Below are 17,077 nucleotides of genomic sequence, written 5' to 3' on the forward strand. Positions count from 1 at the left end.
CAGGACACCCAGCACCTTTCCAGGCTATTATTTTCTCCAGAGCCCCACAATCTAACATACTATATATTTATTTATTGTCTCTCCCTCTTAACAGAAAGCTAGCCCTCAGAGAGCAGGGATTTTTCTTCATTCCTATGCCCCCAGCACCTAGCACCGTCTATCTGCTCCACAGTAAGTATTCAATACATATTTGTTGCATGAAAGCAGCTCATCCCTTCTCTTAAGTGTTTACTTGAGAGAGAGAATACATGTACACACATGCATGAGGGGCAGAGAGAGAGAGAGAGGGGGGGGGAGAAAGAGGACCCCAAGCAGGCTCCACAGTGTCAGCACAGAGCCCAATGCAGGGCTTGATCTCAGGAACCTGAGCCACAATCCAGTCAGATGCTTAACAAACTGAGCTGCCCAGGGGCCCCTCATTCCTTCCCTTTATTCAGTCTCTGCACAGATTTCACCTCCTCACGATAAGAGTAACACCCTTACCTTGCTTTCTTTCTTAATAGGCCTCACCAATATTTATATAATAAACTCCTACTTCCACTGCTGCTCATACTGACAGCAAACACGCTGCGCTTATTATGGGCCAGGCTCTATGCTAAAGGCTTTTTTAATACATTATCTCACTTAATCCCCACAACAACCCAAACTATTTTTCATTTATTTAATCAACATTTTTATAGAAATTACGTGACAGGCCTATCTCTAAGTGCCTTGCAAATAATAATTTACTTATAGCCACCCTCAGAGGTAATACTATCCTATTTTACAGATCAGGAAGCTAAGGCACAGAAAGATTAAATATCTTGCCTGAAGTCACACAATTAAAAACAGACCAACTTGAAGAGCCTAGATCCAATGCCACAATATACTTTGTATAACAATATATTTTCTATGTATTATACTAATATATCTCTACTACCCACTACATGGATGAGACAATATTTAAATTATTTCTTAAATTTTTTTTTTCAACGTTTATTTATTTTTGGGACAGAGAGAGACAGAACATGAACGGGGGAGGGGCAGAGAGAGAGGGAGACACAGAATCGGAAACAGGCTCCAGGCTCTGAGCCATCAGCCCAGAGCCCGACGCGGGGCTCGAACTCACGGACCGCGAGATCGTGACCTGGCTGAAGTCGGACGTTTAACCGACTGCGCCACCCAGGCGCCCCTTAAATTCTTTCTTAATTCAATATTCAAAACTGGATTACTCACCATATTTCTAAAAATTTTTTATCCCCCAAAAACTAACCTGAAAAATTGTGGTAAAAAAATAAGTGGTTTCTTACCATTCTGTGGTCCCGTACTTTAGCACTTGGGATAGCATCCAAGTCAACTACAGTTAATGGAGAAAAAAAGTTAGAAAACATTTTAAAATAAAAACTTTTAGGGGTACCTGGGTGGCTCAGTTAGTTGAGCATCTGACTTGAGCTCAGGTCATTATCTCACATCTTGGCATGAGTTCGGGCCCTGCGTCAGACTCTGTGCTGACAGCTCGGAGCCTGGAGCCTGCTTCAGATTCTGTCTCTCTCTGCCCTTCCCCAGCTAGCATGCTCTCTTCTCTCTCTCAAAAATATATGAACATTAAAAACAGATTTTCTAAAATAAAATTAAAAAAAATTTTTTAGAGTATCTTTTGTAACTAGCTAGTGCTCTATTAGAAATTCTTTTTCAACTATCACATTTTACAATGTTAAGATATTACTTATTAATAAATATAACTAAGCATCCATTTTAATTGAATAAAATTCTTCCATTCACATTAATGAATAGAAACAGTAAAATCACTGTGAACTTGAAACTGATGCCTACAGAAAGAGAAAATAATGCAGAATTCTTCACCATCTTCTTTCATACTTCCACAATCTGTGTAGAAATTTGCTGAGTGGAGTTAAACACAGGCCCCTCACATGAACTGAAGGAGGTTAGTTCAGCTCTAGGTATCTGGTTCCAGGGGCGAATATTCTGGATCATATATACCAAAGGTCCCTCTTTGATCTGACCAGTGTTCCTATGTGTTCCTCTGAATAGTGCATTTTGTCCTTTAGAACCTGCCATTGGGAATAAATACTCTACCAATGAATGACAGCCTGTATTCCTTCTTAGAATTTTTTTTTTTAATATTTATTTTGAGAAAGAGAGGGAGAGAGCAGGGTAGGGGCAGAGAAAGAGAGAGGGAGAAAGAGAGATTACCAAGCAGGCCCCATGCTATCAGTATGGAGCCCGGCGCAGGGCTTGCCCTCACAAACCATGAGATCATGACCTGAGCCGAAAATCCAAGAATCAGATACTTAACCAACTGAGCCACCCAGGCTCTTAGAATATTTTATACCATGTTTGTGACTGTTTTATAGTTAAACCATATTTTTATGAATTAAGTCATCATACTGTTTGTTGGAAGGTGGCAGATGGTTGCTATGGAAAATGGATACCCACAGCGCAAAAACACATCTGAATCTACCTGGGGACTATTTTTGGGTTAATCAGCCTAATTTGCCAAGATCACACCAGATCAGATCATCAGCTGGAATTCCTAAGCGAAAATTCCACCAAAATGCTTGTAAAGGTTGAACAATGTATTTGCTTTTCTCTTCTCTGATGGCATGCCTAGTATTTATCATAGAATTTGAGTTACTCTGCCGTCAGAGGGTGATCTATGAGACCATTGTGAAAAATTCTGTACAAGATAGAGGAAAGACTTTCCCTATATCAATCTTTATCAAAGTCTTGACCTAGGCCTAAAGTGGTATACCCCTTACTCCTGTGATACTGTCTCATGGTCAAAAAAAGGTTCCTCAGATCCTGCAGGCCAGATCAACCTGCCAAGTTAGGGTCTTAAATTTTCCTAAAAATAACTGGTAGGACCATGTCTTCTCATTCTTGTTACCAGACTATTGCGTTTGTACAACTCATTTTCTATGGCCACTCTCAGGGGCCTGAAGGCTGGCAAAGCTGGTGAAATATGTGTGAGGGTCACTGGATCAACAGGGAGCACAGATACTGAGGCAGCTGCTCCACTCTGCTACCAGATGCTCCCCCACCCCTAGTTCCACACTCCCAAGGGATCCTAGATTTCTCCTTTGCAGCACTCATCACACTTAATGCTTATTTAGCAGCTAATGTCTCCCCCAAAGTATAAGCTCCTAGAGAGCAGTAGCATTATTTCCTTCATCACCACATCCCCTGGATATGTGTATTTGTGCTTACGGTAGTCACTTAGTAAGTATCTGCTGACTGGCAGATTATACAAAAACATGTTCACAGCCCAGTCTGGTGCTGTACAAACTTTATGTCGTATCAAAACCTGGCAGACACGCATGATAAAGAAATGCCCCAGCATTCCTTCCCTTGGTTCCTACTTCTTGCTGCAGATGTCACCTGACCTATCCAAGGTGCTCAATCTTCCTCATTACAGTGAATGGCTGGGCCCTTCTCATACATGGATAACATACCTCAGCCACACCAATCAGAGCCCTCCCTGGGACCTGTATTTTTCTGGGACTATACGCCACAAGAGCCATGTGAGCATAGAGCCGCCAGTGGAGGGAAATTGCCTGGAACTGAAATCAATACCAGAGAGAGAAAAAAGCCAATAACAACAACAAAAAACAACTCACTGATACTATTTGAGATAGTAATGATTATTTCTTACCTTCAGCACCTTCCTGCATCTTTATTCTATTCAGTTTCTTCTGCTGTTCTCTTAGCAGGGCTTGCTGCTGAATCTCTAAGGTGTGGTGATCTCTTGGAGGATCCGGGTACATAAATTTCAGATCAATTCGTGTTTCTGAATCTAGTACAAAAATATACAGCTAAGCTCAATCTTGTTTCCAAAGGAAATTTTATTAAACTTCACTATAAACATATGAATAACCTAATTTCAAAATCAAAGAATATAAATAATAAAATTTCATAAGTCGAAAGATACTAAAATTATCATAAAACTAAAGAACATGAAATTAATATTCTTTAAATAGATGCCCTTTCACAAACTTACCAACATTATAAGGAAACCCTCACCAGAACAAGCACTAACTTATTAGGCATTCTCCTACCATCCCACTCCCGAAGATACCCCACACCCAAACACATAGCTAGGCAACTATGTCCAAGCAGTCAGTCACATGGCTATAACTCAGGCAGCCATGAAACACTGTAATCACAGCCAATCCCTAAAATATACTGAAAAAATGAAAATATAATGTTACTGGCCAATTAAAATTTTAACCCTTGCAAGTATCATGCAAAAAGCAAGACAAATGTAGACTGGCTGGAACTTTAGGAGAGAGATGTCATTAGTGGAGGAAATGACAGTCTAAGAATTCCCCTATGCCACAATTCAAGAATATCAATTGATCAGAATGAAAATGTTAAACCTTAATTTTTAAATGTTGAGAACAAAAATATACTACATACATTAAAAAGCCCTGAAACTATTATTCCCTTTGATCTACTAATTACACTTCTGGGATAGAATTTAAAGAATTGATCCTAAATATATAAAAAGCTTTATGATCAGAAGTTACCAAAATTATCAAAATAATGTAATAGTATAACATAAAAAATGGGAACTATGTTGAATACCTAAGAATTAGAAAATAAGGACAAAGTTAACAGAAGAGACTGGACACATGAACTTGGATTGGATAGACCCTGACTTTTGCCACTTTCAGACTCTGTTTCCTCTCTGTAAAAACAAGAGATATCAACAACTGAGTCACATGATGAACAAGGACTCAATGTGGAAATAACATAGGGAAAATGAGTGGTTCAATTTCTGGTGTAAACCTTTTTTGTTCTCATGATCTCAGGATCTTTGAGGACCCCTAAGAGCTTTTATCTAAGTCTCTCACATACACAAACTTTATTAGAAATTAAACTAAAAAAAAAAAATTTAAAAATAAGAACACACAAACACACTGTAGTATTAGCATCAGAGCAATGAAGTTATCAGATGCTGTGTAACCTCCAGAAAACCTGTATACACACGTGAGAATAAAAACAAAAAAGACAAATAATGTCTTAATTTATAATAAAAAGGTTTTTTTTAATGTTTATTTATATTTGAGAGAGAGAGAGAGACAGACAGAGCGCAAGTGGCGGAGGGGCAGAGAGAGGGAGACAGAATCTGAAGCAGGTTCCAGGCTCCGAGCTGTCAGCACAGAGCTCAACACAAGGCTTGAATTCATGAGCCGTGAGATCATGACCTGAGCCGAAGTTGGACACTTAACTGAACCACCCATGTGCCCTGAATAAAAACAGTTTTGACCTCACAGATCCCCTGACCAAATTCTTGAGAGGCACTGGCTTGTTTTTTTCCAAACATTTATTTATTTTTGAGAGACAGAGAGAGAGCACAAGCAGGTGGAGGGGCAGAAAGAGAGGGGGACACAGAATCTGAAGCAGGCTCCAGACTCTGAGCTGTCAGCACAGAGCTTGATGCAGGGCTTGAACTCACCAACCGTGAGATCATGACCTGAGCCTAAGTAAGACACTTAACTGACTGAAACACCCAGGCACACCAATAATTTTTTTTAATGTTTATTTTTGAGAGAGAGAGAGAGAGAGCTTCCCTACATGCAAGCAGAGGAGGGGCAGAAAGAGAGGGAGACATAGAATCCTAAGCAGGTTCTGTGCTGGGGCTCTAACCCATGAACCGTGAGATCATGACCTGAGCAAAAGTTGGATACTCCACTGACAGGCACCAAGGTGCCCCGAGACCCACTGGGCTTAATACAATTCCTGCATACAGTAAATTATCAACAAATAGTAGAATTAAAAAGCTACAGTATATGTAAATGATGACACTTGTAAGTATAAATGAAAAACAAAAGGAAAAATTAACACTTAGATCTTATTTTTACCCTTTTTGCTTTAATTAGGCTCAGAAAGAAGACTTGAAATAAGAATGGTGTTTATATTTAGGTGGTTTGAGTAAGGTGATTTTTCCCTCTTTCTTTATCTGTATTTTCAAAACTCTCAATAATAGCTCTTACTCTTAAAATGAAGACCCTCTCTCTCTGCCCCTCCCCCACTCATGCTCGCTTGGCTCTCTCTCTCTCACAAATAAACAAACATTTACAAAAAAGTAAAAAGAAGAAAAGTTAAATTCTGGTATAGATCATATGATCACACATCCATCTCTGCCCCCTTGACTCCAATACCTGCTCTATTAAATGGTCCAAAAGGAAAGTCACATATAACACACATTTTGGCTTCTCTACACATTTTCCATCTCCCAGGCCACTGTGTATCTTGGCAATCTATTTCCCTACCAAGCTTTCTCTCCTCCTTCTAAGTGCTTTATCAAATATTCTCTACTTTCTTCCTTCAAAAATCCTCTATTTCCTCCTGCCTCCTCAGGGACCCTGCTCTCATCATTCTCTCTCTCTTCTGTATCTCACACCTCTTCCCCAGTAACAGCCCTTCACATTAGCATCCTAACAAGTTCCCCAGACCTGGACCCTTTGCTCCTCCCCTTCCTAGCCAAACTTCCTCCAAGGGTTGCCTTCAACACTTTGCCTCCTAGTCAATCCTAATTGCAAAGTTAATTGGTTTCTGATGCCTAATTTCACCAAAAAAGATCTAATTGAGGTCACCAGTGACATCTCATCCAACTGACACTTTGCAATATTCATCTTACATGATCCCTTCTCCTTGACACACTCTTCACTTAGCTTTCAGGATACCACATTCTCCTGCTTTTCCTCCAGTCACTCTGGCTGTTCCTTCCCAGTTTCTTTCCTCAGCTCATCTTGCTCTGTCCACCTTTCATTAATGACACTCTTCTCATTCTACCTGATCGAATCCACTCCTGACAGGCTTTAACAGCTCTATGCTGTTAGAGATACACTAAAGCTTCGTTCGGATACTGAAGAACTAGAGTATACGGAAGTTTACTCATCATCGTTTAAAATATGTATTATAAATGAAACTACTTTAGAAAAAGGATACAAATAAACACTTGAATATGGGTAGAACACAGGCTGTATCTTTAAAACAGTAGCATTCTACTCACCTCTGTCTTTCAACTCATTGAAGTCATGAATATTCTGAAAAGTAGTAGCATCTAAGCCCTTAGGTGACTGTCTTCTGACAGGAGCTTGCAACCGATGTCTAGCCATGTCAAATATATCCATGGGATTCTTTTCTCTTTTTCTACAGATAAATGATAAATTTTGATAAATGTGTTTTAAGGAAAAGAAAATTAGAGTTCACATTTAACTCCCTGTACAAGAAATGTGGCATCTGACATCACAATATATTATAAAAATTTACTCTAATATCTGCTTTTTCAAGCTCTTGTATTAAAAAATACAGTAAAGGTTACTATAATCTTTCAAGATATTCCGATGCAAAGTACCTTATTAGAAGAATAAAATGACTTAGCTTTACCTTACAATGTTCCACACAGTAGAGAGATCACAGCCGTTAAGGTCAGCAAGACCAAGATTCAAAGACCAGCTCTGCTATTTACTGGCAGTCTGACCCTGATTTTATCATCTGTAAGATGTAGATGATGTCTATTCCTTTTAGTTAAGTGAAATTACACACTGTAATGTACCCAGCATTGTATCTGATACATATTAGGTAATTAAAAAATGTTATCTTCCCCTCAGCCTAAAATAAAAATTATACAGAGAAATGTGGTGTTAATATGCTGCCCAATATAACGGGTACTACCCACAGTCTCCAACACTAATTTTATAGTGGGCTTTCAGGGAATTCAATACCTAATTAGTTAATTAATGCTCTAATCCCGTGGTACCTAGGAAGTTAACATAATAAGCAGGTGGCTTAGTAAGCAAGTTTCCTGCTAGGGCTTTGGGGAAGTGACTAAGAAGAGGACAGGGATGGGGGACAGTGTCTTTAGCCCTGAAAAGAAAAACCAGGTATCCCCTGCTGCTTCCCATAGCACCAGATAGGCCTATATTATTTAGTATTCTTTTTGAAAATGGAACTTTAATCTACAACTGTCAGAGACTTGGTCCCATTCCTGCCTTCATTTCTTTGTTCACTAAATCTTCTCTAAGCACCTAGATGGGAACAGCTTGGATCCCAACAGGCAATACCACTTCAGGGTGAGGATGAGGAGTCACTGGGGCCACAAAACTATCTTGTCAAGGCTGAGACAGACCTCTAAATAGTGAGCCACCCAGGGTGACAGGATTCATTAAAATGCAAAACAAATGGTAAAAAGGCTTACAGGAGGCCATTAAATTTGACTCCTATCTAGTTTCCATTAATGCTAAGAGTTAAATAAAATGCTAAGTTAGGAATTAGGTTGTTAAATCTTCTTTGCATGTGAGCTAGCTAATGTTTGTTTTGTGCCTAACATATAGTAAGAGCTCAATAATGTGAATTAACAAGAGATTCTTTTTGTGACAGTTTATAAAATCAGAATAAAGAATCAACTCTGGGATGTCTCTGACTACAATACATGTTAAAAATTATACCAAAGTAAATGTATTAACCAAATACTGCTCAATGATGGCAATTCTAACATATATTCTCTAACTTAAGTTAGCACGTAGAATTCACAAGGCAGTTTCAAATACATACATTTATTTATTCTTCACTAAAGTATCTTGGGGTAGAAATTATCATTACCATTTTCAAATGAGAAAACTGAAGAGCTGCCTGGTTTCTCTTTCTTATATTGGTTTGCTAAAAGAGAGTACAGCATTCAACTTATGAATGAAAAAAAGAAAATAAAATGCCAATAACCTATTATATTGAATTAAATATGCATGTCTGAATACAGAATGCTGCAATAGTTAAGACAGTTATAACATCATAAAAGTAAATACAGAAAAACTATACTGACCTCTCAATTACTTAGAAGTAATTAATCTATTATAAAAGAAAATCACCACCTTGGGTTAATACATCATTATCTAGCCATTCTATATCACAAAACTTCCTCACTGTGTTTACTTCACCAGAACATGCTCAGAGGTTACGATGCTATAAGGGCACCTGGGTGGCTCAGTGGGTTAAGCGCCTGACTTCAGGTCATGATCTCAGTTTGTGAGTTCGAGTCTGATGTCGGGCTCTATGCTGACAGCTCAGAGCCTGGAGCCTGCTTCACATTCTGTATCTCCCTCTCTCTCTCTCTCTCTCTGCCCCTCCCCCACTCATGCGCCCATGCGCTCTCGCACGCTCTCTCTCTCTCTCTCTCACAAAAATAAACATTAAACAATTTAAAAATTAAAAAAAAGATGCTACGTAAAAATCCTACTACATACTGGATTAGAATCATGAATGTCAGTAGGAACTGAACAAGTATACAAACTGACAGACCCGGGAACAATGACAGATATATGCTAATATGACTTAGCACACATACATATATTAAATTCTCTAGCTCTGTCCACTGTCCATCTGCCCAGAAGCAATGACACCCAGTAGCAGCAAGCACAACCAGCATCCAGAGCTTGGTTTCTAAATACCATTCTCCAAGAGGAATCATGGCTCCCTGGAGAAATGGCTGATTTTAGGGCTGAGGTAGGGGAAGTACAAGAGGATCCTGGAGTGTCTTATAATACCAGAAAGTAAAGAAGTGCCCACAAAGAATGGAAAATGGATTATAACTCAAAGTACAAAATAAATATACATGAAACAAAAGTGATATAAATAAATGATTGAATAAAGGGAAGAGAAGGGACAAATCTTTCCTACAGTTTTTATTTTTTATTTTAAATTTTATTATTTTACCATTTACAATTCTGAATAATATATATAGATAACCCACCCCCTCTCCAGGAGATGGAGCTTAATCCCACCCCCTACCCATTCTTGCAAGTGTGCCAGATTTATTGATTAGTGTCCTAAGAATACTAACTGCAGCAGAGAAACTTGGCAAATTCTACTTTAACCAAATGATAAAGGTTCCCATCCCCAGGGATATCAAGTAGATGCCATGTACCCCCATGATGCGATGCAATGTGATGTGATGAGAAGACCACATGCCCTGTGCTATTCTTTCCAAAAACCCTTAACACCAGTCTAATCATGAATAAACTTCAGACAAACCCAGATTAAGTGACATTCTACAGGATTCCAGAAGTCAATACCCCTCTAGACTGTTAGTCATGAAAACAAGAATGAGAAATTGTTTCAGACCAGAGGGGATTAGGAGACATGACAACTAAATGTAATGTGGTACTGTATATATTGATTACATCCTGGAATAGAAAGAGAACATTAACGGAAAAACTAGAGAAATCCAAAAAGTCTGGGACATAGTAGTAATGTTCCAATATCAGCTTTTTAGCGACAGTCATACTCTAGTATGATGTTAACAACTGGGAAAACTCTACTCTAGTAAGATGTTAACAATTAGGAAAACTGAGGGGCATATGGGAATTCTGTACTATGTTTGCAACTTTTCTTTAAAATTATGCCAAAATAAATAATTTTTTTTAAAAATAAACACCCTTTGGGGCGCCTGGGTGGCGCAGTCGGTTAAGCGTCTGACTTCAGCCAGGTCACGATCTCGCGGTCCGTGAGTTCGAGCCCCGCGTCAGGCTCTGGGCTGATGGCTCAGAACCTGGAGCCTGTTTCCGATTCTGTGTCTCCCTCTCTCTCTGCCCCTCCCCCGTTCATGCTCTGTCTCTCTCTGTCCCAAAAATAAATAAACGTTGAAAAAAAAAATTTAAAAATAAACACCCTTTAATAAAACTGTGGCAGTTACCCACTATATTGACTTTACTTCCTACTAATAGACTACAATCTGCAGTTTGAAGAATACTGCTTTAAAAAATACAGGAGTCCTTTTGGCAAAAATGATCAGAAATATTTGGTAGTAAGTTACTGGGCTAGAAAATATTTAAAAAAATACATTTTTAATGTAAAATGCAAAAAATAGCTTTAAAATGATTATTCCAAATCTGAAGTCTTCAATTCCTATATCATTTTCCCCTAAAGGACTAAATTTCTGTGCCTGATTTTATAGAAGACTAAGAAAGGGAAAGTAAAGAGATTGTTTTCTTAATTGCCTAGTTTATGTCTTCTTCTGGTCTTGTTTCAACTACCTCTTTTCTAATGTGGACTTCCCTACTACTTAGATCAGTTTTTACAAAGCAACTTCTGCACCCATTTGCCTTGTGTACATAAGGTCAAAAAATGAGTCAATTATTTTCCATTCATGGATTTATGTGGTGAGACAAACAATCCATTCTAAGATAGAGCTGGAAGAATGGTGTAATCCCAAAACTTAAATTTCACTAAATCTAATCCTATTAAACATTTCAAGGTTAGGGCTATTATTTCTGGTTTTCCTTCAAGAAGGAACTACTTCTTTCTAACTCCCCCATCCCAGTATCTCTGTCAACACAACCACCACCATCATCACTGCCATAAATATATTATCGGCAGAAGGGAAAGACAGTTAAAACATTCAATTTAAATGTTTTATATTAGGTTAAATATTCATTAAATATCCCATATTTTTACAATGAATGGGTTCAACAGGTGTGGATAAATGTTTTATGAAGGCAATGTAATCATAAAATTCAAGAAAGTGAATCTAAAAGCATATTGGTTAAAGAAAGAGCTATTTTGCCCCCATCAAAAAAAAAAAAAAAAAAAAAAAAAAGAAGAAGGAAAGAAAAAGAAAACCTACCACACACTACAAATACAGGCTCAATAAATCATATATTACTTTGGATTAGTTGTACTGAGTGCTTCCACTAAGATATAACTGTTTAGCTAGATTTCTTTTGGGGGGAAAAGGCTATTTCAGTCATATAATTTCACCAACACTGTGTTAAAAACTTTTCTCAAGCATGCATACCATTCATCCTAATAAATGTGACTTTACAATAAAGATTAATTAATCCTGTTCCAAAACTGTAGAATTACTGGATAGGTTCTGATTAATGTATGATTCCTTTTCCTGAACACAAAAGATATTAACAAATAAAAAACACAATTCAAAACTTACCTTATATGAATTTCATCATCACTGTCCATATGTAGCAACCGCCCTTGTAGACGCCGCTCTTCACTACGAAGCTGTTTCCTCATTTCTGATAACTCCATTATTACATTTTTTTTCTCCTCTGAAAATTCACAAAAAGTAAAAAAATAAGATAGGTATAAGAACAGAAGATTAAGCATTTAATATAACCTGACATCACAAAATGCTCAGAGAGACAGTTTTGTGAAAAGTTAATTTTTATGTTTTTTATATATACACAGATCACATTCATGAACACCAGTAAGGCCCCACACACATTTCTAATAATACAGGAATTTCAAAAGTCAAGAAATATTCTTGGGGTGGGGAAAGTGCAACTATGAAGGGGCAGCGCAAGAGCGTTCCTCTGAGGTGATGCCACAGTTCTACACCCTGACTGTATAGTAGTCACACAAGTTTTACATAATACAAATGCACAGAGCCACACAAAAATACAAACACACATAATTACTTCATGTTCTAACTGTGAGCCCTCATAGAGGTCTGCAGAACAACAATGTTAATTTCCTGGCTATCATACTATGTAAGATATTACCACGGAGGGAAGCTGCAGTAAGGGTACACAAGACCTCACTATACTCTTTGGCAACATTCTATGAGTGTATAATTATTTCAAAACAGAAGATTAAGGGAAATATTCTAGATTACAGACTTCATAGTTAACTCTACCTTCTGCACGGAGCTGATTTCTCCTGGCAGGTACTGGAGGAGACTGTGCCCTGGACACGGAACTTTCCTGTTTAATAATCATAACAAAGATACACTCAGTATGTCTTCCCTGCTCAGAAGCTTGAAAAGAATAATTTTTTTAAGTAACTATATGTAAAAAAAACCTAGACTTCCCAGTATCCTATCTATACTCTTACCTACATGTATTTTTCTTATCACAATGGGGCAGTCTTTGCTCCATCCAAAAACAATCCCTTCACCTGTCTTATCTAGTTAAGTGACTCCCACCTCCTCCCATCACTCTCTTGCCTCAGCCTATGCTTAAAAATCTCTTCCTTCTTGGGGCGCCTGGGCATCCGACTTCAGCTCAGGTCATAATCTCACAGTTCATGGGTTTGAGCCCCATGTTGGATTCTGTGCCTTGCTCTCTCTCTCTCTGCCCCTCCCCCGCTCATGCTTAGTCTGTCAAAAATAAACATTAAAAAAAATAAAAAATAAATCTTCCTTCTTAAAAAAATTCTTACCTCCTCCTTCATCACTAACTACTAGCCCTTCTCGACTTCCCTCCATAGCCATCCCACTTTCAAGAAGAAGAGATGCAATGTGGGTATCTACTTCTTCATGCCCATTCACTCCTCACCATACAGCTACTGCCTTTGCTTCTATACCCCATTACTCCACTAACACAGCTCTCCCCAAAGTCACCAGTGATCCCCAAGTGACAGTTAATGGGTATTTTATGCCCTTATTTTACTTGCCCAGTAGCAACTGATATTGCCACGGTCGCTTTCTGCTTGCTTTCTCTGCTTCTTAAATATTTAATTCCCTAGTTTTCCATCCTCTATTCTTTGCTTTCCCCAAACTCATCCTAGACTACTGTACTAATCTAAGAAGCAACAATGGTAATGGCTTCCAAAACTACAAAACCAGTTCAGAGCGCCTTCCTTAGCCCAACATATTTTCAACCGACTACTCTATAAATCTCACAAGAAACTTGAAAGTCGTCACTGATACCTACCCCACATACACAGTTAGTAAATCTATTTGTCTCTTAAGTATGTCTTGAACTTGTCACCCATTGTCAGTTGTTAATGTCGCTGCCTTTAAGTCCTCAAAGTCTCACAGCTGGACTTCTGCAAAACCATTTTAACTTGTTTCCAAGTTTAAGGTCTTGCTCAACCTCTAAAATACACTGATCTCTACACCACTGCCTTAGAGAACATTATGCAAGACATATATGGCCATTCTCCTACTTATGACATATATCATTCCCTTACTTAAAGTAGTACATGCATTCCCATTTGTTATCTACTACAGACCTACTAAATCAGAGTCTCAGAGGGTGAGATTCAGGACAATGTTCTAACATCTTTGTCTACTCCAGTAATTAGCCTGTTTGGTATCCATGGGAATAAAGTCAAACCCCTTAGCACTCCATACAACATCCCACATATGTTCTGACGGATACTTCTGTTGCCATCTTGGTTAGGCATTATCAGGCCAGACCAAACTGCTGTATTCTCCATGTGTGCCATATGGCTTACACCTCCCTCCATGATTTTACACACACTAAAAGTCCCTCATGCTCCTCTTTATGGCAAATTCCTACTCCTTTTTCAAGAGTCAACTCAAAGGATCAACCCTTCTGGAACATCTTCCCGGCTTTCTTTTGATGGGAGCTCAGTATAAGGGACTTTATTAGCATAACTACAGCTAGATAATATATTATCAAAGAAAAGGCCTTCTTGAGGGACCTACACAAGAACCATTGGCTAAATTATAAACTGTCAAAAGAATTTAAAACTTAGGGCACCAAGGGGCGCCTGGGTGGCGCAGTCGGTTAAGCCGACTTAAGGTCACGATCTTGCGGTCCATGAGTTCGAGCCCCGCGTCAGGCTCTGGGCTGATGGCTCAGAGCCTGGAGCCTGTTTCCGATTCTCTGTCTCCCTCTCTCTCTGACCCTCCCCCGTTCATGCTCTGTCTCTCCCTGTCCCAAAAATAAATAAACTTTGAAAAAAAAAATTAAAAAAAAATAAATAAATAAATAAAATTAAAAAATAAAACTTAGGGCACCAAATATCAACTACAGGTGAAGCAACAAACAAATGTAAACATTATCTGTATTTCAGATCTGAAAAAATGTAACCTAGCTAAATATAATGACTAAAAAAAGAAAATCTCATTCAATTCCCCCCCCATCTAAAATAACTTAGCTAAGATTAACATATCAAAAGAAAAAGTATATACCTGAATAAAGGAACTTATAATGCTGTCAACTGAAGGAGGTCTTTGGAGTTTGCTTGCAATTTTGTTCTGAAGAGCAGGAACTACAGGAGAAGGCTGTCTCAAGCACTGGGGGAGAAAATATACACACATTGACCAACATATGTATGTATATACACATACATGCACATGTGTGTGTGCGTGTGTGTGTGTGTACAAACACCCCTAATAGTTAGCAAGACCATTTAAGAAGTTCAGAATGCTATTGCTTTTATTTCATAAAACACTTTTCACCAAAAAAAGTCAGAAATTCAATTATGTAGATCAAAAACATCAGTTATGATAAACATAAATTGATTTAGATATTGTTATTAAAAGAACTCTCAGATGAGAATAAAAAAATTCAATAAACTTAAGCAACAGTAAAAACCAAGTATTAGGAAAACAACAAAAACAAAAACAAAAAGAACAAAAGTAAAAATTTGTCTTAGTAATAAAAAGAAATAGAACAACACAAAAAACAAAAACTCTTTTCTGGAAAATAATATAAATCAAACTCTAAAATCTAGATCCCTAGTCACCAAGAGCATCTTGGATAAGGGAATTTTCCAGATCACAATAGCATTCTTTGTCTCCATAAGAAAATAAAACAGGGTTTTAGTTTACAACATAATAAAGCTAACAGTTGCCAACTTCACATAAAAACTCCCAACAAAATGCAATAATAATTATCTGGTTAAAAAAAAAAACACCCAGACCAGACCAGAGTATATGTGTGGATATTAAGCTGTTCATGTCGCATGGTACAAAATCAAATATTACTTTCACTGGTGACTTTGATAAAATTAGAAATATATGAGAAAATCTTTTCTTTTAAAATCACTAGATGACTACGAGCAGAAACATACAGACAATATAAACCCTGTAAAGGACCACAGAGGATGAAGCAAGCAAAGCATACTACACATAATAAGAAAACAAGTAACTATTCAAGGAGCAAAACAAACAAAAAATCAGAAATTCAATTAATATGATCAAATATATTGGGTATGATAAAAAGAGAGGGATATAGGGATCACTATTCCAAAGACTATAACTCTGGTTAGGATAAAAAAAAGCAAATTAAAAAAAAAAAAAAAAAAACTCACAAAACCAAATTCAAAAATCTAAATATATAAGCTAACTAAAAAATAAATGGTGACACAAAAGTAAAAACTGAGAGAAAAGACAAAAATATCTATCAGGCATACATGAATAAAAGAAAAATTACAGCTAACAAGGATAACTTCACAAATGAGAGCAAAATGCATTAAACAGAACAAAGCTGATTTAAAACTTAGGTACTTCAAAATTGAACTATAACAGTCATAAAACTGTACATTCCTATGGAAAGCATTTTCTCTTAAACATAGTAAGAAATTGGCAATTGTGGAAATTGTGGAAAACAACTATTTTTCATTCTTAAATAATCAATTTTACAAGAAAATATTCTCTGTGTTTTCCACTCGGTTTTGCTACAAGCCTCACATGGCTCTAAAAAATAAATGTTATTAATTTTAAAAATAAATGAATGACACTTGAATACTATTTTAAAAGGTGGAACAAATATATATCCAACTTTATATCCTATGAATGAAGGATTTAACATAACTAGAACACTGAAAAGAAATAAAACAAACAAAAACATAGGTGTTGCTTATAAATTCTCTTTTAAACAATATTTCAGTAGATTCTAATTGCAAACATTTATCTCTATCACCATAAAACCTGGGGTGAGAAATAAAACAGTGTATTTGAGACAATCAGAAATGGTTCATATTGTCTATAGTAGGTCACATACTGAATAGTGCACCAAACCACATCATAAATACACTAGAAGAGTCCACTGGTTAAAAGTAATCTTGCAAATGCTGTTTAGAAAAAACAATGTCTGTATAAATCTAAATTTGTGAAAACCATTTTCTCAAATTGGGGTAAACCTACAGAACATAGAGTTTTTTTCAAGGTGTGGTCCACAGGCTGATATCCATCAAAGCCCTGTGAAATGCAGATTCCTGGACTAACCTCAGACTTATTACAATGTCAGATACTCTATAAATGAGACCTAAAGATGTATTTTTAACAAATCCTGTGATACTTATGCATATACAATTTTAAATACAGCTTTGAAATATGAGCAAGGGTATAAACTAGAGCTTCATA

At 37.3% G+C, this 17,077-nt stretch overlaps 1 protein-coding gene across 12 annotated transcripts in view; it reads right to left on the reverse strand.

Moving 5' to 3' along the window:
* The window catches only part of CSPP1 (centrosome and spindle pole associated protein 1), a 158,113-nt gene that overhangs the window by 12,097 nt on the left and 128,939 nt on the right, over window positions 1–17,077 (reverse strand). For 11 of the 12 annotated variants that reach the window (XR_005794191.1, XM_040487663.1, XM_040487660.1 and 8 more), the window contains 6 exons: window positions 14,900–15,004; window positions 12,653–12,719; window positions 11,948–12,065; window positions 7,019–7,158; window positions 3,653–3,793; window positions 1,290–1,336 (listed from right to left, as the gene is read on the reverse strand). Coding sequence is in view for 10 of the 12 variants with exons in the window: in XM_040487663.1 (XP_040343597.1) it covers window positions 1,290–1,336; window positions 3,653–3,793; window positions 7,019–7,158; window positions 11,948–12,065; window positions 12,653–12,719; window positions 14,900–15,004 (618 nt within the window). In the remaining 2 variants the exon portion in view is untranslated. The remainder of the gene's footprint in view (window positions 1–1,289; window positions 1,337–3,652; window positions 3,794–7,018; window positions 7,159–11,947; window positions 12,066–12,652; window positions 12,720–14,899; window positions 15,005–17,077) is intronic. The other variant, XR_005794192.1, reaches the window with a different exon arrangement.

Source organism: Herpailurus yagouaroundi, unplaced genomic scaffold, assembly GCF_014898765.1.
Source record: "Herpailurus yagouaroundi ecotype Mexico unplaced genomic scaffold, PumYag 165, whole genome shotgun sequence".
Classification (NCBI taxonomy): Eukaryota; Metazoa; Chordata; class Mammalia; order Carnivora; family Felidae; genus Herpailurus; species Herpailurus yagouaroundi.